General features: G+C 37.3%; 1 protein-coding gene across 11 annotated transcripts in view; it reads left to right on the forward strand.

The window, feature by feature from the left end:
* Unc5d (unc-5 netrin receptor D) overlaps positions 1-22,418 on the forward strand; it is a 499,601-nt gene that overhangs the window by 308,509 nt on the left and 168,674 nt on the right. For all 11 annotated transcript variants that reach the window (XM_048792780.1, XM_015501255.2, XM_048792783.1 and 8 more), the window contains exon 4: positions 7,851-7,954. In XM_048792780.1, coding sequence (XP_048648737.1) covers positions 7,851-7,954 — 104 coding nt within the window. The remainder of the gene's footprint in view (positions 1-7,850; positions 7,955-22,418) is intronic.

A 22,418-nucleotide genomic window follows, 5' to 3' on the forward strand; every position in this document is an offset into this window, starting at 1 on the left:
GTTGGAAGAAAGAAATAAGAGCATTTTTGAAGAAAAAAAAAATAGGAGTGGGGGTTATGCTTCAAGCCAGCATAAATCTAAAACTACAGATGAGGACTTGGGTGTGTTCCATAGGTGTGTGAGTTGCTCTGCCTCAACTTGGCTGTTTCTCTGACAAACTTTCCTGCCATTTCTAGATTAAGTCTCACTGTGCTGTACCTGTAAGGAACTTACTACTACTTTCTCATCACTCATCCTCGTACCTCTTAATTATTCGTCTTGTGTCTATTCTTGCTGTTTGAGCGTATATTGTAGAAGGGCTGGGATGGCTTGTGTCATGTTCAATAACGTGTCTCCACTACTGTGTGTCACAGTGTCTGGTTCATGATCAAAAGTGTGAATGAATGAAGGAGATTGTTGCACATATACTGAGTCCCTGAAGGCATATAACAAGAAGGACTGCCACCAAAATAAGTATGTAATGCATCTGTACCTATTTAATAGAGAAGTTGATGTACTGATAACAGTATAGTTACTACATTTGGAAAATGATTTTTACCTACCAACATATCTCTCTATATTAGTCATACATACACACACACAAGATAGAAATAATTAATGCCCATTATTTAACATTTTATTGAATATTAATCTACAATCTTCAGTAGTTTGAGCTTATCATTTTAAATGTCTATATAGTATTCCATTTTATGAATACACCAAATATAGGAAGTTAACCATTCCTTCATTGTTAAATATTTAGATTGCAGCATTTGTTCACTAAATGATACTTTGAACAGTAACACCATGCAAACATTTTTTCTGTGTGGTTCTCTAATCATTTTCCTAGAAAACTATAGAAGTAGAATTATTGAATCATATAAATGAACCCTGTTAACTAATAGTTTAATTGAGGTATCCACATACCATGTAATCCACTTCTAGGATCCTTTAAATAATAGCCTTATTGAAATATTCATATACCATGAAATTCACTTAATAATGTACAGAATTCAGTAGTTTTTAGGATATGCATAAAGTTTTGCAATCCTAGAGTCCATTTTAAAATATTTTCAAAACCCGAAAGAAAAGGATTCACTATCATCTTTCACCTTCATTTAATTTCAGCTCAAGCAACGACAAATCCATTTTTTGGCTATTTGGAATTATGTATAGTGGAAATTTCATATAAGTTGAAAATAAAATACATAGTCTTTCTGAATGGTTTATTTCACTTAACGTTATGTTTTTTAAGATTCATTTATAATTTATTGCAAAATAATATTCCATGGATATTGTAGGACATGCATGTTATTTATCCATTCATCAGATAATGCCCCCATCAATGAACTTTTGTAGTAATTTTGGTACATTTAACAACTTCATATGCACCTGTTTCCATTTTTAGCAGTGTCTTGACATAATTTAATTTTCCATACTATTTTTAATGCTGGTGACTGTGATTAAAAAAAACAAAAAACAAACAACAACAAAAAAAACTGGGGCTGGGGTTTGGCTCAGTGGCAGAACACTTGCTTAGCATGTGTGAGGCACTGAGTTTGACTCTCAGCACCACATATAAATAAAACATAAAGGTACTAAAAATATTTAAATAAACAAACAAACATGTAGCCTGTTTAAAAGAAGAAAGAGATTCATCAACAGTTTTAAAATTGACATTTCTTAAATAATTTGGGCTACAGCCCTTTTAGATACCTGTATCCAGTTGTGTCTGGCTATTTTACTTTATGACATTTATGATTTTTTTTTGCTTCCTACAGACTTTTTATATATTAACATTGTTAATATTCAGCCCAGCATTTTGGCCTATGATGTTTTTAGATGATTTTTTTTTTAATTTTGACAAAACAATATCTACCAATCATTTCCTTAATGGTTTGTACTTCAATTTTAAGTTTATATAACCATCTTGTTAAGATCCAGTAGATATTTTATTTTATTATTGATGTGGCTTCATGTAAAAATATTTCTTTTATGGGATCTATTTTGGTATAAATAAAACATACATCTAATTTTATTTTTATGCGGAAAAGTAATTAGTCATCTTAATACCTTTCCCCACTTAATTTCAGTCACTTTTATCATAACACCAAATCATTCTTTTTATTTGAATATCTCTGTAAAATGCTCTAGTTCATAATTAATTTGTGTCTGATTTATGACAAACCACTCCATTATTCCATTTTAATTATCACAGCTCTATAATAGAATTTAGTAATATATGTGATCTTTATTTAGCCCTGTTACACAAGCAGTGCTCTTAGAAGAACGTAAGTATGTTAGTGGATTTATTCTCCTTACATTACAGATGAGGAAACTGAGGCAAAGGGAGATTAAAGATAATTAAGAGTCAAGGTGCTAAGGGGAATGAAGGGAAGGGACAGTAGAATGAATCAGATGTAACTCCCTAATGTTTGTATGTGAATACATGACCAGTGTAACTCCGCATCATGTACAACCACAAAAATGGGAAGTTGTACTCTATGTATTTATCATATGCCAAAATACATTCTACTGCCATGTATATCTAAAACAAACAAATAAAAAATAAAATAATAAATACAAATATTAAATATATTTGCATATCAAAGTCTTATGCTTCACATTAAGAAAAAGAAAAAGACTCAGAAAAAGAAAAGTGTCGAGGTTCTAATGAGTGGCATTCTCAGAATTCAAACAGATAAACAGGCTCTAGTGCCTAACCACCTTCCTCAGTTGCTCATGAAGTCTGGAACATCTGATACAGCAGTTTAATTCCACATTATTAGTTATTACACATGTTTATGATGTATTGTACATTTCTATTTCCAGATTTGTTGGATTTTTATTAATTCTATTTTTAAAGTATTTATATTTAAAACTTTTAAATGGTATTGCCTGCTGCCAAGTTTTTTAAAACTACAACTTCTAAATACTCAATCTCTTACTTTGACTTGTTTTCTGATAGATTATTGGAGAAGGTAATGTTTCCTTTTCAGAAAGGATATATAAGAGGGATCATAATTTCTTGGCCCTATGTTGTCTCTGACACTATATTTTTATTATTTTACTCATGAATCATAACCATGTTTAGAAATAGAAAATTAACGCCTAAGCTTATTTTCTGAAACCAGAACAAGGAATGTGATGAATCGAAATATGATATATAGTGATACAAGGAAATCATGGCATATCCTGGTTTTTACTACATTATTAATTACTTTTTTCTACTTATTTTTTGAAAAAAAAAATACTTGTGAAATTATTACTTTCACAATTGTATTAATTTATTAAAATTAAAAGTGTCAACTAGGGATATATGTAAGTATTTTTTTTCTTTTAAATGCTATTTTTTTCTTTGTATCCTATGATCCCTTCTGGAAACGCAAGTCCTTTTCCAGCTCAGAGAATTATTATCATTATTGAATTGATTTTTTTCTCAGCTTGTTGTGCCCTTTTAAAAATCCCTATTATGCATAATACTGTACTGCTCTATCTGCACATTATCTTTGTCATTTATTTCATCCTTTTTCTGGCAATGTCATTAACACTTTATCACCTCCTCTTGCCTCATGTATTCCTCATGTATTTATTGTGTATTTATTCTCTGTATCAGATTTTGCAAGAGACACTAAAAATAAAGGGAAGAGCTTCTCACACATAGAACTCACCTTCACAGAACTGATGATCTAACATAACAAGGAAACAGATATGGAGCAAGTCATTATAAGTGCCTTGCTAGAGGACATTTCTTAGACTGCATCGAGTTGCTTCCTGACACAGTGAATGCCCGTCTCTACTCCTGCTGACCCATGATTTCTGGAGCTGGGGCTGGGACTCCTGTGCTAGATTCTGGCTCCCATTAAAGTTCTACCAAAAAGGCAGCAGCAGGGGCTGAACATGAGGAAGAGGGAGGAAGAACATGTGCTGTTCATTTTCTCTCCCTGTCAGCATCACCTCAGCAGATTTTCTTCATCCTGGAAGTGCAAGTTGCTTCTTGATTCCAGCTGGTTTTTACAAAACTCTCCGAGAGCCAGCTGCCTTGTGCTCCTTAGAGATGCTAGCAGCAGGCTTTGGGTGCAGCAAGCTTTGAGTGTGAGTCTCCACTCCTCAGTTCCTCTACCCAAGTCCCTGAGCACCGGCTGCCCAGTGTCCTCTTCATGGGTGTTTGGATGCCCTTTAAGCTTCAGAGTTTAATATCTCTGGCTTTTTCTATGTGTCCTCCCATCCCCATCCCCCAAACAGGATCTGCTTCCTGCTATTCTCCCTTTCCTTGTTGATCCTCCAGTTTCTTGTGTCCATAATTTCTGTTAAAACAACTAGTGTCCTTTCTGTTTTACTGGATGAATCCTGACTGACAGACCTGGCTTCTATTTCATCGGTTCTGTTTTTTGCAATGCTATACACATATTGTATGTTACTTATGTTATATATAAACAGAAATGCATAAATCCCTAACCTAAATATGTGTGTTTGTGTCTGTTTCTAATTCAGCAGTTATGTTTCTTTTCTTAATATTGGCAGTTTATTGATCTCAGATATTATCCCTCTCATAATTCCCCACTCTTGCTTCTCAGTTGCTGTTGCCTTTTAACTTTAAAGAAATTGAATTAGAAATTGTCCAAAAAAAATAGAGTCTGTCTTCTTGTCTTCTTAGAGGAAGATATTTAATTGCAATTTTATGATGTCTTCTTTTTTTTTTACTGTTTTTTTTTTATTATTAGTTGTTCAAAACATTACAAAGCTCTTGACATATCATATTTCATACATTTGATTCAAGCAGATAATGAACTCCCATTTTTACCCCATATACATATTGCAGATTCACATCGGTTACACATCTGCTTTTTACATACTGCCATACTAGTGTCTGTTGTATTCTGCTGCCTTTCCTATCCTCTACTATCCCCCCTCCCCTCCCATCTTCTCTCTCTACCCCATCTACTGTAATTCATTTCTCTCTCTTGTTTTCTTTTTTTGTAGTGCAGTTCTTTTTCACATAGCTAGGAATGTTTTCTCTACTATTAGAAAATACACAGGCTCCTGTCTGAGTCTTTCAAGCCTTGGAAGGAACATAGGTGATAACAGTGTTTAGAATGCCTATTCAGAAACTAATTCGGTTGAGGGACCTGTGGTGACAATCATGGGTAGAGCTGGAAGCATTTGCCCGTGTCCAAAAGTTGATTTCCCCAAGTTTTAGTTTTGGCATAATTAGTACCTAGCAAGAGTTTGTCTCTAGGTTGACCCTTCTTAGCATTCAGGTGTTGGTCCTCCTCAGGAGTCAGTGACATCACACAAGGATCAGGTGTAGGCAGCGATTGTCGAGTTTCTCACCGAATGTGATGCCCAGTGCCTGATCAGCTGCCCATCATCACTTATGAGGTTAATCCTCTATCATATCTTCAGGCATATATGACATCCCTCCTGTTCTATGACCCTCCTTCATTGCCTTTAATCTGTAATCTTTTTATCTGCACATTGGAAAGTAAATATGTGCTTCCCTGTTGGAAATCTTTTCTTCTCATGAGTTTGAATGTCCCTGCGATAGCATAGCAGGTTGGCTTGGTCCTTTTTTCAGAGTGATCTTTCCTGCATGAGATCTACCAGAAATTCCTCCAAGTGCCTCGTTTATGGGTATTCCCTTTCCTGGGTCCCAGTGTCAATTCAGGGTTTTCCCCTTTTTATATGCATATTTAATTATCTATCTCCTGGGAATGGGAAAGATAAATGGCTTGTTTTCTTTTCACCACCAATGTAGTTAAGTGTGGAGAAAACCAGAAACTAAGCATTTATTAAACTTTCTGTTTCTATTGTGCAAAAAAATGAAATAGAATTAGACAATAAATAGAAATTTCCACTATTAGTTTTATATACTTCACCTGGTTGATACAGATTATTTTTCAAAACTTCAACCATCATTTTAGCAGCACCAAATGAAAACACAGTGACCAAAACAAGAAGGAAAAAAAAAGTGAAAACAAAACATCGCTCTCACACATACACACACACACACATATACACACACAAAAAACATCTCTCTCTCTCTCTCTCTCTCTCTCTCTCTCACACACACACACACACACACACACACACACACACACGACAAATCCTTCCATTAGCAAACAGATATCTCATATGTTACAATCACTCTCTCTCTGATAGATTTGATATAGTTCTGATAAGTGACCAGGTCCTATGGAGAAGAGAGTTTAGACTGAGATATCCCTCATTGGACAGCAGAGGAGGATCAGTGGTCAAATCGTACCTGCAGGAAGTTCAGGATTTCTAATTCTTAGGTTTACTCACAGTACTGTCAGTCAGGTTTTGTTGTGAGTTACAGGAATTCTTCACACTTGGAGTCAGAAGTCCTAGATCATAACGGGCTGAGGAAATTAGCCACAGAATTTGGATACAAGCTGGCTCTGCAACTCAGGGGACAGCAGAGAAATGTGAGGATGGATCTTGTCACCTGGTTGCAATTTGAGTCCTTTTGAGATCTTTTGCCATCAATATGTTCATGAAGTCCTCTGAATATATGGCCCTGCTACTGACTAAAGACATCAGTTGCCTCTGGGAGGAAAACCATTAAGAGTAAAACTCTGAGGAAAGTGAATTCGTGGATTGCGGTGCTTGTTATTCATTGAGTGTTTTTGACTTGCTAAAAGCGAGTTTAATGTATTTATACAATTTATAAAGATGTAACTGATTCTGGAGCTCTGCTCCTTAAAGGGAACATATTTCATGTTATTGTAAGCACTGAAGAAAATTAAATCAATAAATCTACAGCCCGTAATTTGAGATACTCAATTTGAAGAAAAATATATTGTCAGGGAGAGAGGGGGAAATCTTCTAATTCGAGGAAGACTTGTAAACAAACTGTCTTGGCTCCACTGTCCCATGCATTCAGGTGACAGCAGGAATTACCTTTATACCAGAAGATGATGAGTGTGTTAGCGTGACACCTTCCAGGAAGCAAAGGCCAACTCCCTACCTTTTTTAATGAAGCATATGCTCAAGGAGAGAGCAATGCAAATGAAGCTGTCTCTGGCTGAGCTGTCCCTGTGTTGTTCTTTTCCTTTAGGAGGCTTTGCTGGTTGACAGTCAGACTGGGTGTCAGGAAGCTTAGTGGATTTTTTTTCTCTCCCTGGCATTGATGCTCTTTGTGACCACTGGCAAGCCAATTAACCTCTTAAAGCGTCACCCTTCCGTGTGTAAAAGGTTAATAGTGCAGCTTGTTTGCAAAGTGCCTCAAGCCCTCCGTGAAGGGCACTACCCAAATACCCAGCATTGCTATTTGACTGAAGGGTATTGTATTTTTTAATTATATGTTTGGTTGGATAGGTTATAGATTTTGTTGTGGCTGAATGTTGCCCCTTCTCCCTGGTTACAAATAAAACAACTAATAGGTGATCTCACTCTATTACCATCTTCCTGAGCCCCCTCGAGGTTTATGGGAATGACAGAGGTTATAGATTAATAACGCATTCTTTAGTTAATAAAAAACATCATGTGCATCTCAACTGTATAATGGCTGTGGATGGCAATTTATTAGGCCCAGCGTCTCATCAGATGCTAAGCAGATAATGCTGGCAAAGATTCATGAAATGCTGAGGTTCTCTTTTCCCTGTCCCCCAGTAATTTTATTTATCCTTCACATGGATAGAGAACATTAGGAGCAGTTTTATTAAGGTGTTTTTCCACCGTGTTTCTCAGTATTTGGAAACTATGCTCTTTTTCTGGAACTCCTGGACAAGTGACTTGTTTCTGGGCATCAAAGATGTGACATTGAGCTCAATGATTCATGTAGTTAGAACAAATGTGAATAATATCAGCCTAGAGAAAATCATCGTATTTCTCATACTTCTTCACAGATTTACGGAAAAACTTTGAACAAGATCCACAAGGAAGGGAGGTTCCCATTGAAGGCATGATAGTGCTCCACTGCCGTCCGCCGGAGGGCGTCCCTGCTGCCGAGGTAAGAGGGGCTCTCAGAACCAGGCTGTTCCTAGGAGGGACGCCAGAGACTTGGGTGACTATAATAAGTGCAGTAGTAGAGTCTGTATCTGGTATTCTTCCTGCCTGAACCCAGTTGCAGGAGATGTTTAAGAAACTGAAGAGAAGAAGATAGAGAAGCAAGTAGGAGTCTCCCATCCAATCTCTTATTGGTAGGCAGTGTGGGTAGCATCTGATGTGCAATCTTGCCCCCAGCGGCTTCAGTTGATGCAGGTATTATCCTGTGTCCCCAGCTAGGGCCCCCTCATCTGCACATCAGCTTATGGATTATATTTGATCTTCGACAGGCAAAACCATGTGAAAAGTGCAAAGGGGAGGTGGTAATCCCCTAGTCTTGTGCCTCACTGAGGGGCTGCTCCGTCATCACTTGTTCATAGAACAAGAACCCATATGAGCACTTTTTACATTGTAACACTGTACTGGCGTTAGGGACATGAAATGTGATGAAGCCACAGGTCTCTGATCTGGTGTCCTTCCTTCACAGTGAAGCATCTGGAATCCAGGGTCACTGTTTTTTTTTTTTTACTCCTGGCATGTTTTGTAGAACTTCTTCTATATTGTTAAAATACAATGGTGACAAAAAATACACTATGAGAGCAGTGAAGGCTTTCTAAATCTTTTAGCCACATCTGAAAGATGTTCTCATAGACTAGTAATCTCATTATTGTTGGGGGGGGGACGAAGAAGCAAAGCATGCTTTGTAGAAATTACATAATTTATAAACATTGGCTTGAGTTTAGCAGTAAATGGTCCAGTTGCAATTCTTCTGTGTGAAACTAAAAAGCTGTGTCTGGAGCTATAGTTTAGTCACTGAGAAGTAGATATATTTAAAAATCAAAACAAAACAAAATAGGCTTTGTCTTGCGTTTTAGCTAAAATAGCTATGGGATGTTGCAATTGGGAAGACAAAGGAAAGAGGGAATGAAAAACACACACACTTGCACATTCAGACAGAAATCATGCTGGGTGGACACTATTCAAAGCTCAAATCGTTCATAGAAATGAAGTAAATGGACTTGAAAATTAAAGTGCACACGCCATGTGTGGTATGAAATGATTAGAAAGGAAAATGCTTATTTTTAGGTTTTTATTTAATGTGGAGCAAAAAGATGTTGATCTTCTTTTACTGCCTTTTTAAGCCTACAAAGAGTGAGCCCTGTTTTCCCAGGCAGTGTATTATTCTGCAGGTAAATATTTCAATCTGTTTTAGGACATACCCCATGCTCCTGGGAGTCGACTTAACTTATCAGTAAGTCTGCACTGTCACTACCCATCTCTCAAAGTCTCAATTTATAAGTGGTTCTTGCACAGTAATGTGCAGTTACTGTCACACCTCCCATGTAGACAATCCCCTGGTCCACTCAGGTTTCCTTCCAATTCTGTGCTGGGTCGCCATCGTTGACTTTCACAGCCATAGAGAAGAATGAGGCGGGGGGAAGCTAATTTTTTTTATTAGCAATTTGCTTATGGGAACCCCGCATACTCTATATGTCTAGAATCAATTTTTATAGCTGGAGGAAAGCTTAGATATTGCCTGGTTCTACCTTTGTATTTAAGGGGCTGGAAAACTGATGTTCAGATCAATGACCTACTAAAGGTCTTGCAACTACTTAAAGAACTCTGTTTCTTTGTTTTGAATTCTCCAAATGTATTTTAGCCACTCATAAAAAAGTTGGTTTGGGTACCTTATAAAAGGCCCTCACAGTCTGGCTTGCTATGATCTTACCTTCTGCACCTGAGTCACTACAGCCACACTGGGCTCTCAGTCTGCTTCAGGTGTGATGTGTCTCAGAAGGATGTAACCAAATGTGTAAGTCTCTGGGCTTGCTTGGTGAGGTCTTTCCTGGACCCTGTTGAAAATGTCACTTCCCACTCCACAACCTCTACTCCTGAGCCCTTTCCCTTGCTTTGTATTTTCTTTTTGTCACTTATCACAAACATACTGTATTTACATTGCAGATTTTCTGTCTTCCCCACTGGAATTTAATTTCCACAAGGGGAATTTTTGTTTCTTTTGTTCATCTCTACAATTCCAGAACATAAAACACTGCCTCTCCAGACTTTTATCAAAAGATAACAAGTGCTGGCGAGGATGCGGAGAAGAGAGAAGTTTTGCATGCTGTTGGTGGGAATGAAAATTAGTATAGGCATTATGAAAAACAGTGTGGAGGTTCCTCGAAATTTAAAAAATAGCAATACCACTAACAGGTATATATCCTAAGGAAATGAAATATGTGCATTATCATGTTCCTTGCAACATTAATCACAACAGCCAAGGCAGGGAATCACCCTATGTTTTCAATGACAGATAGATGAATAAAAAAAATAGTGTGTACGTGATGGAATACTGTTTAACCTTAGAAAAGGATTCTTTCATTTTTGACAACATCAATGAACTAGGACATTATATAAAGTGAAACAATGACAAATGCCACGTGATATAATTTATGTGTGCAATCTGGAGAGTTAACATCAGAGAAGCAAAGAGTAGAATACTGGGGTAAGGTCTAAGGACACAAAATTTTAGTTATAAGACATAAGTTCAAGAGATCTGTTGCACAACATGGTGACTGTAGTTAATATCAATAATCATGTGCTTGAAAATTGATAGAGTAGCTTTTAAGTGTTCTTTCCACAAGAAAGGATAAGTGTGTGAAGCAATGCATATATTAATTAGCTCAATTTTGCCATTCCACAGTTTTACATATTTAAAAACATGTTGTACACAATAAATATATATCATTATCAATTAAAATAGGAATTAAATTTTTAAAATGTGAAAGTACTTCTAACATTGAAATGCTCTATGAATAATTTTTTTGTAAGCTGTCTTAATCAGTTTATACTGCTGCAACAGAATAGCATAAACTGAGTATCTTGTCAACAACAGAAATTCTTTTTTTTTCTTACATTTCTGCAGGCTGCAAATCCAAGGTCAAGAAGCCTGCAGATTCAGTGTCTAGTGGTCCATTTTCTGATCATAGACAGCTATCTTCTACCATAACCTCTCATGGCAGAAGGTACAAACACTTTGGAGTCTCTCTAATAAGGACACCAATAATTAATAATAATAATAATAATAATAATAATAATTGTAGTAGTAGTAGTAGTAGTAGTAGTAGTAGTAATGACCCAGAGGTGCCGCCTCCAACCATTACACTAGGGATTTGGTTTCAATGTATGAATTCTTAGGAGAAATAAATATTCAGTCTATGGCACAGCCCATAAAAAATTTATAAGAAAACACAAATCACTCAATAGAAAATGGACAATGGACACAAAAGACAGTTTTTTAGAAAATAAAATGTAAATGACCAGCAAATAAGTAAAATCAAAGTGTTCAACATCACTCACAATTACAGATGTGCAAATTAAAGCAATAATGTATCACTTTTCATCTACCAGATAAACATCTTAAAATTCAACAATGGTATTGTTGACAAGAACATGAAGAAATAGGTACTCATTCTCATATATATTGAACAGATATTTACCACGTTCTGTTCTTAAACACAAAAATGAAACTTCAAATTTAGGCAATCTTTCAGGAGAGCAATTTATAAATATCTAATAACATTTAAAGTTCACACATATCAATAATATTTTTTGATTATGAATGAAAACTAGTTTTCTAAATTTGTTGATGAATAATTGATGTTGTATCAGAATTAGCCCATTATAAAAATTGTGAAATTTACTAGATTTCTGATATGATTATTTTTTATGTGTTTTTCTCTCATTACTGGATAAAAGCCAGTGAGGAGAACTTTTCCCACTTGCTCTTTGAAGACATAAATTTTAAAAAGAAAAGAGTAAAGAATGTATAGTATGGTAAAGTAATACCCAACAGCAAAAACATTTCTTGGCCAAAAATGCATCCATGTGAATGGATAAAGAAAATATAGTGTATATATACAGAACAGAATATTACTCAACCATGAAAAGGATGACTTTATGACTTTTGTTGGTAAATGGATGGATCTGGAGAATCTTATGTTAAGTGAAATAAGACAATCCTAGAAACCCAAAAGTCAAATGTTCTCTTTGATATGGTTGCTCACATACAACAAGAGGGGCAGAGAATAGAAGTTTATTGGATTAGACAAAAGGTAATGAAGGGAAAGGAGTGGGATGAGAATAGGAAAGACGGTAGAATGAATCAGGCCTAACTTTCTATATTTATATATAAATCCATGACCACTGAAACTCCACATCATGTACAATGTCAAGAATGGGATCCTAATTGAATACATTATACTCTATGTCTGTGTAATATGTCAAAATACACTCTGTCATGTATATCTAAAAACAAATAAAAAAATTTTTAAAACAAAAATGCATCCATGAAAGTCAATGTGAATGCAGGCATGTCACTCCAACACAAAAATGCACACATGTGCACATACATTGAAGCACCTTCCAAAACAGTGTAGTCAGTTCCTGAGTAGTGAGAACTTTAAGTCCATTTAGGACTGTGGCAGGTGGAGGCATTCCTGTGAATAATGGAAGAGCCTCTGGGAAATAAACAGCGGCTCTCTGTTCAACTGCTTAGAAGCATCCGAAGCTCAGAAGCAGCTTTGTTCACATTCCTCCTTTTTCCTTGCCCAACATTCTGTCCATCAAAGCAGATGAGTTCCATCCATTGGCTCAGTCCATTTTCTTCCTTCATTTGCTTCTGATGGTGCCTTTTAGGAGTAACTGTGAGAAACAAAGCAGGATAATCCAATGTCTGTGAAAAAACATTTGGGAGAGTTAATTAACAAGGAGAGAACTCAATACAGCCATATCAGGAAGAAAGCAAATTTTCTCGTACCTATTTTCTGACACATTGACAAACCAGGTACTCATTTCCTAAATTTATTTCCTAGGGATACTGTAACAAATTACCATGAACTGGGATTCTTATAAACTATAGGAATTTATTTTTCACCATTCTGGAGCTTAAATGTCTTAAACCAAGGTGTCGTCGGCTTCCTTTCTTCTGGGAGCCTTGAAAGAGAATCTGCTCCATGCTTCTTTCCTACCTTCTGGTGGTTGTTGGCAATCCTTGGCTTCCCTTGGCTTTCAATCACATCACTCTAGCCTCTACCTCCTCCTGCACACGTCATTCTCCTCTCTCCATTTATGCATGTCTGACTTTTCTCCTTCTTAATATGATACCAGCTATGGGGTATAGTTCGCACCATTCCAATATGGCCTCATCTTAATATTCTGGTTCACCAACATCTGCAAAGACCCAATTTCCAAATAAAGCCTCATTTATAGGTTCAGGTATACATGAATTTGGGGGGGTAGGGTATCATCTTAGCCCTGTTCAATTCTTATTCTACCTTTCATATCATATCACATTTTATTTTAACACTCTATACGTTTTTAGGAAGAAATTACAGGGTTGGGGTTGGGGTTCAGCGGTAGAGTGCTTGCCTAACACATGTGAGGCCCTCAGTTGGATCCTCAGCATCACATAAAAACAAATAAATAAAATAAAAGTATTGTGTCCAACTACAACTAAAAAATTTTAAAAAAAAGAAATTACAGAGCTTGGATAGCTAAAATTAAATAGACATCTAATTCAAGAAATAGGTGGGTCTAAGGAGGGTTTAAAGCAAATTCTGTTCTAAGTCGGGGGACAAACTTTGTTTTCCCAATTTTGTATTACAGATGGATACGGAAAGTTTTCCCCTACATGGTGGGTTAAGTAGACCATTATAAGGTTCTAAGAGACATTCATAGCATCATCTTAATGTGGGAAAGTAGCCCATTTCCAAACACTTGAGTTGTTTTGGAATTCCACTTCTTTATGAGGTGGATTCTATCTGTATCTGTGTGCAAATATTTAACAGTACTTTTGCTTACAGCAGTAGCCTGTGCAGTAAGTTATTACCTTCACCACTTGTGTTTTTGTTGAAGGAAAGACAGAATGAGAAAAGAAAACTAAAAGAAGGCAGAGATGGAGAAGGATAATAAAATCTTCACATGGTTACACGACTGGAGTCTCTCCTCAGAGTAGAAATGTCTGCCAGTGCCTGTTGTGTGATCTTCAGGTCACTGAAAATTTATCATTCTGCTGGGTGACTTCACAGTGGCAGGAGGGCCCTGTAGTTGATGACTTTCCAGTATGGCATTCACTGGGGACTGTGTTTGGAAATGGTCAGTCAAGTATTTGCCACTGTGAAATATTGTCAGCTATCTATCTACCCTTTGCAGGCCACATTTCATCCTCTTTAAACCATCACTTGGTTCCCTTCTCCTCCTGAGAGGGTCATGGTGTCATCACTGGAAGGAAATGTGCATTTAAAACCAAAGCTATCAGCTGGCTTTGTCCCTCAGTGCAATAGGCAGTCTCCCACTTCACATATTAAAAGTCACCTTGTAGACAAGTCCTAATCTTATTTTACAACATATATAATTACCATCTCCCAGAAAGACATCCTTGGCAACCAAACCATATATATGTCCAAAAAAAATAGTTTGCATAATAAGAAAATAAAGCTGCCATTTATGGAATGTCCTTACATGCCAGGCATTATGGTAAGTGGTTTCTCTGTGTTATTTTACTTAAGTTTCAGAATGCTATGAGATGCTGGAAAGCTATTGGGATTTCCAAATCTGTCTTATGAGAACTTGTATAAACTCTCAGATTACTTTGCCTAAGCTCTCCGACTACCAGGCGTCTTGGATCTTGGCGTTAAACCAACTTAACTTTAAAGTTCAGATTTTTTTTTCTTTCTTTAATTGATTGGGGGTTTTTGGTTTTGTTTTTGATTTTTAATGAGACTGGATTTATTTAGTTTCTCCAAGCCTTTTAGAAGCTCATGAACCCCTAGCTCAACTGATAGCATACCTGCCTGTTGTTGATGCCCAAATTCCATCCATAGAAGTTATAGATTTGCTTTATATTCTATGGGTCCTGTTTTGAATAAAAGGGAACCTGAGAATAAAACTAAGAACAGAGGACAGGCTTTGGGAGTTGATTTCTGGGACAGGCTGGATGTCTTTGGAGTCTTCTCTCCTTCCAAAGACAAGGAGACTGGATTTGATGTTCTTCTATGAAGCAGGAGGGAATCAGATGCTCAAAGTTACCTATAGGAGGCCATGTTGGAGAAGAAAAAGGAACATATAAAAGGGAAGTAAGAGAACCAAGAGTAATATCTACCCTCATTCCAAATTTTCCTGTTTGGCCATGGCCCTGACAGATCACTTTGTCAGGAAGGTCCAGATTTACTCTGATGAGTCCAGAGTGCTGTCGGTACCGTGGAGTTATTTCTCCAGTATCTATCAGTAGGGTGTGGACCTTGTAGGAGCAGAACCAGTGTCTGTAACTGTAACATGATGTGGTAAAGCTTTGGAGTCACGCAGACTCAGTATCCCACCCAGACAAGGATTTCGTAAAGCTGTTACCTATGGCAACCTACCAGCAACCCTAAACCTTAGTTTCCTCATCTGAAAATGGGAGACATATTTCTTGTAGGATTCCTCTGAGACAAAGAGGAAAAAATCATTAAAAATATGAAGAACAACCTAGTTTCTAGCACCAAATAAATGGCACACATTGCTGATTTCTGTTGTTGTTCTTTGATTTTAAAGCTTCATGAAGCTTTCAATCTCACAGAAAGAGGCAAGCCCCTGTTATGATTGGAGAACAAGAGAAAAAAATGTGAAGTTTTGTAATATCTAACATGTTTACAGCCCTAAGAAGAAGGAGGAAGCTGCTACAACCCCCTCCCTCCAGACTGCCTTGAGCTCTAGCCCTCCCTTCTAGTCTTGTCTTACGTACTTCAAAGAGCAGAAATACCCCAATAGCTTTTATCTTTTGTAATTTATCACATGGAAGAATTAGTTATTGACATATGCTGGTGACTCTTACTTACCACCATTGAAGTGTCTTATGAATATTATTGTTACAGAACACTTAAGGAAAATGTGATATGAACCTCAAAGTTGTCACCAGACTTATTACACACTGGTTTGGGTGAAATAATAGGTCATACATATTTTTTGCAAAATACCTAAAATATGGATTGATGATAACCCAAGCCTTCTTAAATCCCAAGAGCTTCTCCTCACAGCTGGATGTGCTAGAACGTACTCATCTCTGCTGTTGCATTTAACCTTAACCTTGGGCCGTTCTAAGTAGAGGTAGCAAGTTTAGTGTTTGACACTTGTTGTTTAGCTAAAACCAATTTGCTCTTTTCAAAACAATTCATTATCCCACACTGCACTTTTTTATACTCCCCAATTAAATGGAAAATCTATCTTTCATAAAAGTTAGAAATTATGTCCAATGAAAATCCGACATTTTAATGGTTTTCCACAGATTAAAATTGTAGAGTTCTCAATAAACCCTGATTTACTGATGTTGGCTATAAAATGGTTATTGCTGTTAATAAAGCCTGTAAATCTTAACAGGTTATATTTGCCTTGGACAATAAAACTTGCCATAAAGGCTTAGTGTCTAAGGCTAATTCTGCTCACATCAAGGTAAACAGCCTGCTTGAAATAATTCAATGTCTTTGAGAATTAAGGCCCTAGAGCTAAACAATGGACAGATTCTTGCCTTGAGCCAGCCATTGCATGCCAGTCACTATCCTTGTTTTTAACCTCACCAAGGAGTCAGACTGTTGCTGGAATTAGAAAACTCAAGGTCAAGGGCCTTAGTTGATGCAGTGTGGCTAAGGAGAAGGTTCTCTTCTTTCTGCACAGCACAAAGTCATTTTTGTCAATAACTGATCATTAGAAACAGAATGAAAGAATATATTTTCTGGATGATAAAGTGTGGCAAAGTCAAACAAGAATTTGAAACCAGGTTATGAGGTGATGAGGTGAGGGTCAGTGTCTAGAGAAAGAGATTGTTGCTCTTGTTTCTGTATGCCCACCTGGAAATCAAGGGTATTTTAAGAAGCCCCCCTTAATACAGTCAGACATTTATCACTTTTCCTAACATTTGATGCCTCATAAATTTGAGGTCTCACTTTAAGTCTCACATATCTAAGACCAAATCTAGAAAGACAACCAAAATGACTTATCTAGTCATCTCTGCAGTCAGATCTTTGCACTCATGTGTTCCCATACCAGATGGGAGGGATACTTGAGCAAATGGGTAGGTGTTCATGTGGAAATCTTCCTGTGGATAGGACAATCTTGGAGGCACCCAGCTCTTTGGGCACCCAAAATAATGGTCCTCTATCCCATCTTCTAGTTGTGACCTTCTGGTTACGCCTTTACCCTGGGTGTTGGGTGTTGCCAAGTGCACATTTTCCCATGGTGTGATTGGACATTGGTTCTGACTACTTAGGAGGCTAGTATGGCTCTTGGACCTTCTGAAGGTTCTAGGCAATACTTCATATGTATATAGATATGTGTGTGTATTTTTTCAGTATGGGGGATTGAACCCAAGGATGCTCTACTACTGAGCCTAGACATGTTGCTGTTGTTGAGACAGGATCCACGTGGCTAAAACTGGCCTTGAAGTAGTCATCATCTAGGCTCGGCCTCCTGAGTTGCTGGGAACACAGGTCAGCACCACCACACCCAGCACTACTATCGTTCTTTGATGAAGTCCTTCCCCACATAAAAACAGTTTGTTCTCATTGAAGGACCCTGACCATTTTAGCACACATGCCATGCCTTACTTTTAGAATGCCTTGAGGAGTATCTAAAAGTGGTCTTTGGAACAAAGCAAGTCACCATGAGCTAAAGGCTATTTATAAGATATTAATCTCTCTTCCTTTGTCTATAAAATAAAGGAGGGGGGAGAGAAAGCCTCCAAAGTCTCTTTCATCTCTCTCATTATGCCTGATGCATAAGCAAGAGAATCTACATACTGTCTCTGACTTGACCATTGTTTTAATAATTCTGCCTAGGCTGGTACTTTGCAGTTTTCAAGTCCGAAGCACTTTGCCCTTCTCCCTCATGAGGGTATTCTTAATGAAAGGTTCATTTGTTTCCAATGTGCTCATTGGCATAAAACCCAGGAGGGAATCTTATGACACTGGGCTGTTTAATACAAGAACCACTAGACTATTGTGTTTAACCTCAATCAAACAGACTATGAAATGAGGATTTTATTTAAAAAATAGGACTCTTAATAATTCACTAGAGAAATGTTAAGTAAGGTGCCCAAGTTCTGAAGCAGTGGGCCTCAGGTATAAATAATTAATCTAATTTGGTGCAGCCAAAGCAGAGAGAATGTCTAATAGTCCAGATAAACTTTGCTTTGAGGAGACTGACAATGAGGACCTTTGCAGAAAACCACATTTGATTAGAATGTATAATATTGTAATAGAAACCTAATGGACTCTAAAGAAAAGGGAATGTTGAATTGGTTAAATACTAGTAATTAAGTGCCAGCAAATTACTTCTCTGAAAACATTCCTGAAAAAAAAAATGCTATCATAGGGAGAGATGAGGAAATGAGGTTAATATGAGTTATTTAAAAAGTGAATGTCTGCAGCCCAAATACCCTCATCATTAATACAGGTCCTTAAGTAAATCTTATTAATGGACTGACTTGTGCCACATCCTCAGCTGGTAAGCTCTCTTTCCTTAAGAGGAAGAAAAGGAGAGAGGACCACAGAAGCTTGCTGATTTGCATCTGTTTTCCTTTTCCTCTTGTTCTGGATTCCTGGAATACCTGAAGCACTGAAGTTAGAATTACAGTTTTTCAAGCCAAGGGGAGAAAGTAAGGTGAGATTAGGAACTTGCCTGGTACTGGTGGGCTGGTCTTTGCCTTCCACTTCCTTTTGCTCAGGGAGGCAGCCTTCTTGCTCTCCAAGTACCACCTCTGACAGTGTTAGGGGCCACGCTGTGTCTGTGTCCTCCTCATGTCTCCTTGCTTGCAAGATCCTTGTCTTCTTCTATCTGTGGCTTATACAGTCTTGCGGGATCTACTCTAACCAACTAGACTCAGTTCTTCCCTGCCCATCCCAATCTCTCTCTTAGAAATACCTCATTTAACTGGTGTGGACTGCTCCAGAGACAGCATTTTCTTCTTTCCTTTAAAAGTTTTTCTAGTATATTACTTTGATTATCTTTTTCTGATTTTTATATTCAATTTTTCATGATCGTGTATAATATTTCCTGCAGGTAATTCCCTTCAGGATGGGAAATGCAAATTATCCTTCTCAGTGTCCCCTCCCACCCCAGTAGATAACACAAATGCACCTGCAAAAAAAAAAAAGTAGCTTTCTGGGAAGCATATGTGGTTAAGTGGATGAATATTTACACTACTGCTGGGAATACATAGTAATAAACTTTTAAATTTGAATATCATTTCATAACTCAAAGATTTTTACATGTATTGAGTCATTTGATCCTTAAAGCTACCTTTCACAAGTAGACATAAATAGCAATATCTCTGTTTTATGGAATCATTTATTTAATATATACGGGCTCAATATCCCTTATCCAAAATGCTTATAACCAGGAGTGCTTCAGATTTTTAAATTTGGGAAGATTTGCATATACATAATGAGATATCTGGGGGATGGAACCCAAGTCTAAACAGGAAATTCATTTATGTTCCAGATAGAATTTGTATACTATATCTTGAAGGAACTTTTATACAATAATTTTGATAATTTTTTGCATGGATTTTCTACTTGGAGTGTCATGTCAGCACTCAAAAAAATTGTAAAAGAGCATTTCTGATTTTGGATAGTTGGACTAGGAATGTTTTAACCTAAATGTTCATTGAGAAACTACTATTTACTGTTTATTGCTTGCTTGCTGTGCACTAGGCACTGTTCATTGAATCCTCCCAACAACTCTCTCAGATAGGGAGTTGCCAGTTTAATAAATGAGGAAATGTAGATGGGGAAAGAGTAAGCAGTTTACTTAGAGACACAGTTATGGAGGGAATGAGCCAATATTTGAATCCAGACAGCCTGACTTCAGAGTGTGTTCTCTTAAATTCTGACAAAGCCCCTTCATGTGTCAGATATTGCATTCTAAGTGTCATTTGGGATAGCATGTCTGTCCTTAACTAGATCACCATCTTATTTCAGAGATACACAGCTAAGCACATTAAGCTATAATAACAGCATATATTTGCCTACCCTTATCATGCAGGATGTGTTCCAAGACCCCCAGTAGCAGCCTGAAACTACAGATAGTACCAAAATGGTTTATTTCCTAGGTATTTACCTATGATAAAGATGAACTTTTAAATTAGGCACAGTAAGAGATTAACAATAACTAATAGTTAAATAGACAATTACAACAATGTGCTATATGAAAGTTATGCAATTATCCTCTCTCTTTCTCATACTATTCAACCATAGATAATTTTTTTCTTTCCTTATTAAAGAGAAACTATTCATCTTTTCACTTAAAGTAAGCATATTATGGCTTTTCTTTAGTATATCCAAATTGCTGCCATCACTATTCTTGTAGTTTGAGACTATTATTAAGTAAGTAAGGGTCACTTGAACACAAATACTGCTATACCACCACAGTTGATCTGATAACTCAGCTGGTTACTGAGTGACTAATGTGTAGGTAGTCTATATAGTGTGGATCCACTGGAAAAGGTATGATTTACCTACCAGGTGAGATAAGGCAGAAATTTGTGAGGTCTAATCAGAAACGTACACAGTTTAAAACTTAGGAATTATTTATTTCTGGCTTTTCTATTTAGTATTTTTATACCACAATCAATTGTGAGTAATTAAAATTATGGAAAGTGAAACCCCAGGTTTGTGTGTGTATGCATGTGTGCCTAATGCTTTTCCTCCATTTAGCTGGGCTGGGAGTATAGCTCAATGAAAGAGGACTTGCCTAATATGCAGGAGGTCTTGGGTTTCATTCCCACCACCCCCTCCCCCACAACACACATACATTCATTCTTTTTGCTGCTTATGTCTGTGATCCAGGTCTGAGTCTTATTCCTCCCCAGTTGCAATCAATCTCTGTAATTTGATGGCATTGGAATGTGCACTGCATTCAGATTCTAGAGATAGTGTGGCAGGACTGCTTAGTGCCAGGGATCATGTTGAGCAGGCTTTGATGGGATGGAGAAACACTGTTGACAGGATCTCTCTTTATCCTCCTCTCTCTCCTTTCCAATTATTTTTCCTCATAGAAAATTACATCCTTTATCCTGTAACATTTTTCAAAAATATAACATTTGCATTTTGTACTTAAGGTTTCTCAAATTCAGAGAAGCCACAAATGGATCAAGAGGGAAGGTGATTTGGAGGAAAAATCAGGAGGCCAGCAATCAATCAATAGTAAAAAAAAAGAAAAAAAATTCTTAAAAACCTACCCATAAGGAAAGGAAACGTATGGTTTCTAAATTAACATAATGAAGGCATAGAGCTATTTCTCCGTCCTATGCCTTCTTAAACAGTTTAGAGCAATAAAAAGTCTTTATATCTTGAATTATGCAGAAGTAAAAGCAGCCTGGGAGGCCTCCACACACAGAGCTGCAGATCTGTAACTCAGCTGTAATGTTCCATGGGCGTGAATCAAGAACTCCATCCTAATCCTGCTGAGACAGCATGGATTTTAATGTTTCTAGGAAGCACACCACACACCATCCTGGTTTGCTTAGCAAATGCAGTCTGCCTTTGTTTTTCAGGCAGAGCTTATTAAAATGGAAATAAACCACAACCACAACCACTCCAGCAACAGCATCTCCTGGTAATCCCTTGCCTTGATCCCCAAATGCTGATTGCTCTTTGCAGTCCAGTTGGGAAGAAGTGACACCTTCTGATAATGCCTTTTGTGTTGAGTTACTTAATGATAGGTGACTATAAGGCACACTGGCCCCATGGAAAATTTTTCACTTAACTGCTAGTACAAGAAAGCATGCCTGTTTTTCCTTCATGGGTGGTCTAGAGACCTGCAGAATAAGCACCTGCCTACAGGTGCTATTGAGATACACCCAGCTGATCTTATTGCAGTTTAGCTTTGGATCCAGAATCTGTGCCCACTGAAGGAATTCTACATGGCCTCTTTCATTGCACTTGCTACTCTCATGCTTCTCACCTCTGTCAAATCTTAAAGAGCTGCTGTGATCTTCCCTGGAAGCCACCTAAGATTCAGTGCAGTAAGTACATCGAGTGAAAGAGTGACTCACTGAAAGTCCCAGAGCTTTGGTTTGTGCAAATTGCAGTGGCTTCCACCCCACAGATTACAGGCACACCACCCCAGCTTAGCAGCTGCGCAGCTCAACATCGCACATAACTCAGATTCACTTGGTTTTATCAGTTAAGCTTCCAAGAAAAACATCCAACATTCAAAGCTGAACAGCTGATAATCCCCTGCTGTGGTGAATTTTGATTTGAATATAACTGAGTCTCTCTTGGCTTTGGCGTAACTGAATTGGAACTGTTCTTTTAATTGTTGATTCAGTATTGGCTTACATATCTGGCTGTCAATCCTCCCAACAGATTCTCTCTATAGATGTATTTATTAATCATGCA

The sequence above is a fragment of the Marmota marmota genome, unplaced genomic scaffold (assembly GCF_001458135.2).
Source record: "Marmota marmota marmota unplaced genomic scaffold, marMar, whole genome shotgun sequence".
Taxonomy (NCBI): Eukaryota; Metazoa; Chordata; class Mammalia; order Rodentia; family Sciuridae; genus Marmota; species Marmota marmota.